The 2,911-nt window shown below is 32.2% G+C and overlaps 2 protein-coding genes across 2 annotated transcripts in view; both read right to left on the bottom strand.

Moving 5' to 3' along the window:
- Positions 1–751, bottom strand: part of LOC108755298 (protein maelstrom homolog) — a 4,180-nt gene extending 3,429 nt beyond the window's left edge. Inside the window, exon 1 of the mRNA XM_018498218.1 lies at positions 414–751. Within this exon, the coding sequence (XP_018353720.1) occupies positions 414–551 (138 nt within the window). The 5' untranslated portion in view covers positions 552–751. The remainder of the gene's footprint in view (positions 1–413) is intronic.
- Positions 752–2,015: 1,264 nt separating this feature from the next.
- The window catches only part of LOC108755437 (gephyrin), a 4,041-nt gene continuing 3,145 nt past the window's right edge, over positions 2,016–2,911 (bottom strand). Inside the window, exons 8-10 of the mRNA XM_018498434.1 lie at positions 2,635–2,774; positions 2,374–2,561; positions 2,016–2,296 (exon numbers count right to left, since the gene is read on the bottom strand). Coding sequence (XP_018353936.1) covers positions 2,027–2,296; positions 2,374–2,561; positions 2,635–2,774 — 598 coding nt within the window. The 3' untranslated portion in view covers positions 2,016–2,026. The remainder of the gene's footprint in view (positions 2,297–2,373; positions 2,562–2,634; positions 2,775–2,911) is intronic.

The following is a 2,911-nucleotide window of genomic DNA, read 5'->3' as shown; positions in this document are numbered from 1 at the left end:
TAATACACTAAATTAGTATATAGTTGTAGTCTGTTTCTTTTTCTAATATATATATATATTAGATAATTATACTTTTACATAGGAAAGAGCAAATCTAGCTAAAACAAAGTCAGTCCCTTCCTTATCTAGTTTCCCGCCAAATGCTTCGAGCTCTCAATTAAACTTTAGCATCTACTTAATTCTGTAATAAATTGGAACTTACTTCACGCTGGAAGCCAATTTAATGACTATGATTACACTGTGCGCTTAGTCCGCGACTTATGTGATAAGCATTCTTGTTTAACCAATAGATTAAACAAAACGCCTACCATATAGGCCGCGGATTAAGCGCACGGTGTAAACCAGGCTAATAACTGTATCAAAAATTGAGCCTGCCGAAATTACACCGATGCTTTTTCCTTTTGTAAACTTACCTGCCATTCCGCGTTACACTCCGGATCCTGTTGAACGTCTTTGATTCCATTAGGAAACGCTCGACCATACGCTTCCTCGCGTTTCTTCCAATCGGCCATGAAGAAAAAAAATGCATTTCTGCTTTTATTCTTCGACATTTGTCCCGGCGAGAATAAAGATTCCTACTGTCGTGAACGTTCTGAATGTAAACAAATCTGAACGATTTTGGTATGTCCACTGGTACTCCACTGGGCACTGGACTTATTATGCCTTTAACCTCTTCACGAAATGCTCGAAATTAGCAAATAATAAATCAAGCAAGTCTAATACAGAAAATAGGTTAAGATCCAATAATTGATCACGATTGACTAACAACTACTAACATGGCGCGAGTTTCGAAATCCGAACCTCCACAGTCTCCACAGGACCAATTTGACCACTGCCAATAGGTATTTATTTATCATTGTATTAAAATATTATAGATGATGCATCGGAATATTATAGAATATGCGCAAGAATATAATTCCGAGAAATATAAACATAAACTTAATCTATTTTCGACTAATATAACTGTTTTTCATTTCTGCACTAAACTTTCTTGCTTTCGCCAAATATTATACGTATAAGAATATAAGGTGAAATATTGCGCATAATGACGATAGCAATACTGGAAATAATCAATCAAATGTTCCCCAATATGCACTTTCCTGCGTATAATAACGCTGATTATGCAGGAAAAGCCAATCAAATATAACCCAAATTCACTCTCCTACTGCGCGGGAGTACTTCACCTTATATTCTTTCCATCATACGTATAGCTATTTCACTTTTAAATTCCAAAAGTGTACAGCCACAAGAGATCCTTTGTTACAATTCATGCAATTTATTTAAAATAAGAAGATAGTTATACAACCTCGAATGCCTCGAAAAAAAAAAAGAATAAACATTAACATTTGATGCTGACTCAGTGGCACTCAATATAACAAAAAAATAAAAAAATAAACTATTAATCTTTTGTAAGCCTAGTAATCCTAATTTATCATTATATCCTTATTTTACGTCTGAAAAATGATGAAGATAGAATGATTTAGCGCCAATAGGCTTTCCTCGATAACTGTAACCAGTTGTAAGCAGAGATGGGGGTGATAGAACCAATTGGATTGTGACAGCATATTATGTGTATTGTGTTCAGAATGCGCGTGCTACACGAACAAGAGTTAAGTGTATTGTATATATGTATGTGAGAAATATTCTTTTATCAGCGATAAATTCGTTGACAAAATCCATCTTCCATTCAATAATAAAAGTAAAGATACTTTTATTATTGAGAGATTGTAACTCACATATGATTCTTGGTGAATTTTAACTTATGCCTTTGACACAAGAACAGTTTATTTATTCTACATATTTTTATTTAGAAAAAAATTTGAATGTTTAAAATTATTATGTATTAAATATAATATAAAAAAAAATTCATAAAAAATTTAATAACTTAGTAGCATATAATGAAAATTAATGAGAATAGGGACATGATTTTTATGAAAAGGTTATTATAAGGAAAATAGAAAGCTATAAATCTCAAAAATAATTTTCTGATAATATTACACAATAAATATGTACATTAAATATATATTTAATCCAATGTATAATTAATCCAAATTCTTTTTAGTGGAGATTTAAGACTAATAAGCTTCGCTGGTACAACATCACCCTCATTCAATACTTCCTTCTCTGCAGTTCTTTCTGGCAGCATTAGAAGCGCATTAGCATCGTTACAGTTAAGTAATTTGCTACTGATTTGATTTCCCGTACTGTAAGCCATTGGAAGTGTTTCTTTATCATTCCACCTCAAGATTGCTCTTGCGTATTCAGGACGCGGATCCAAATTGTACGATGACGTTAACTATGATATTAGAACAATGTTTTATGTATCATGCACATTTGCATTGTTTTGCAAAATATCAAGACGATCTTACAAACCTTAGCTTGTATTATGATTGACTCTGAAGCATCAAAGTGTAACTCATTCACAAGGGGTAAAAGGAATAAATGTGCGGTAACAAGAGCAGACACTGGATTTCCTGGCAGGCACAGGATAAATTTTTTTTTACCTAAGGTTGTGCACGTTGCAAATGTCGTTGGTTTTCCGGGCTTCATATTTACGCGTCCTGAAAAAAACATATTTTGATACTTATATAAGAAACGTGTATTGACATAGAAATGAATAAAAAAAGAAGGTACCGAAATGTATAGTAGCCTTAAAAACGTTCTCTAAAATAGGCTTCAAAAGATCTCTATCGCCCATTGATACAGAACCTGTTGTCACAAGTACATCTATTTTTTCTAAAGCTGTGCTGATTTTGTTTATTATGTCCATTGTGCTACAATGTGGTTATATATTAGTAATTAGAGATTATGTTAATTCTTTATTTATAATTAACTATATTAATAAATGAAAAAAGTATTGATACATATAATCCATATTCATATCTTTTATCTATAAATACAAGATTTAGTG

Source organism: Trachymyrmex septentrionalis, unplaced genomic scaffold (assembly GCF_001594115.1).
Source record: "Trachymyrmex septentrionalis isolate Tsep2-gDNA-1 unplaced genomic scaffold, Tsep1.0 scaffold87, whole genome shotgun sequence".
Lineage (NCBI taxonomy): Eukaryota > Metazoa > Arthropoda > Insecta > Hymenoptera > Formicidae > Trachymyrmex > Trachymyrmex septentrionalis.
The sequence above is the reverse complement of the archived record's forward strand: the minus strand, read 5'-3'. Positions and strand labels throughout refer to the sequence as shown.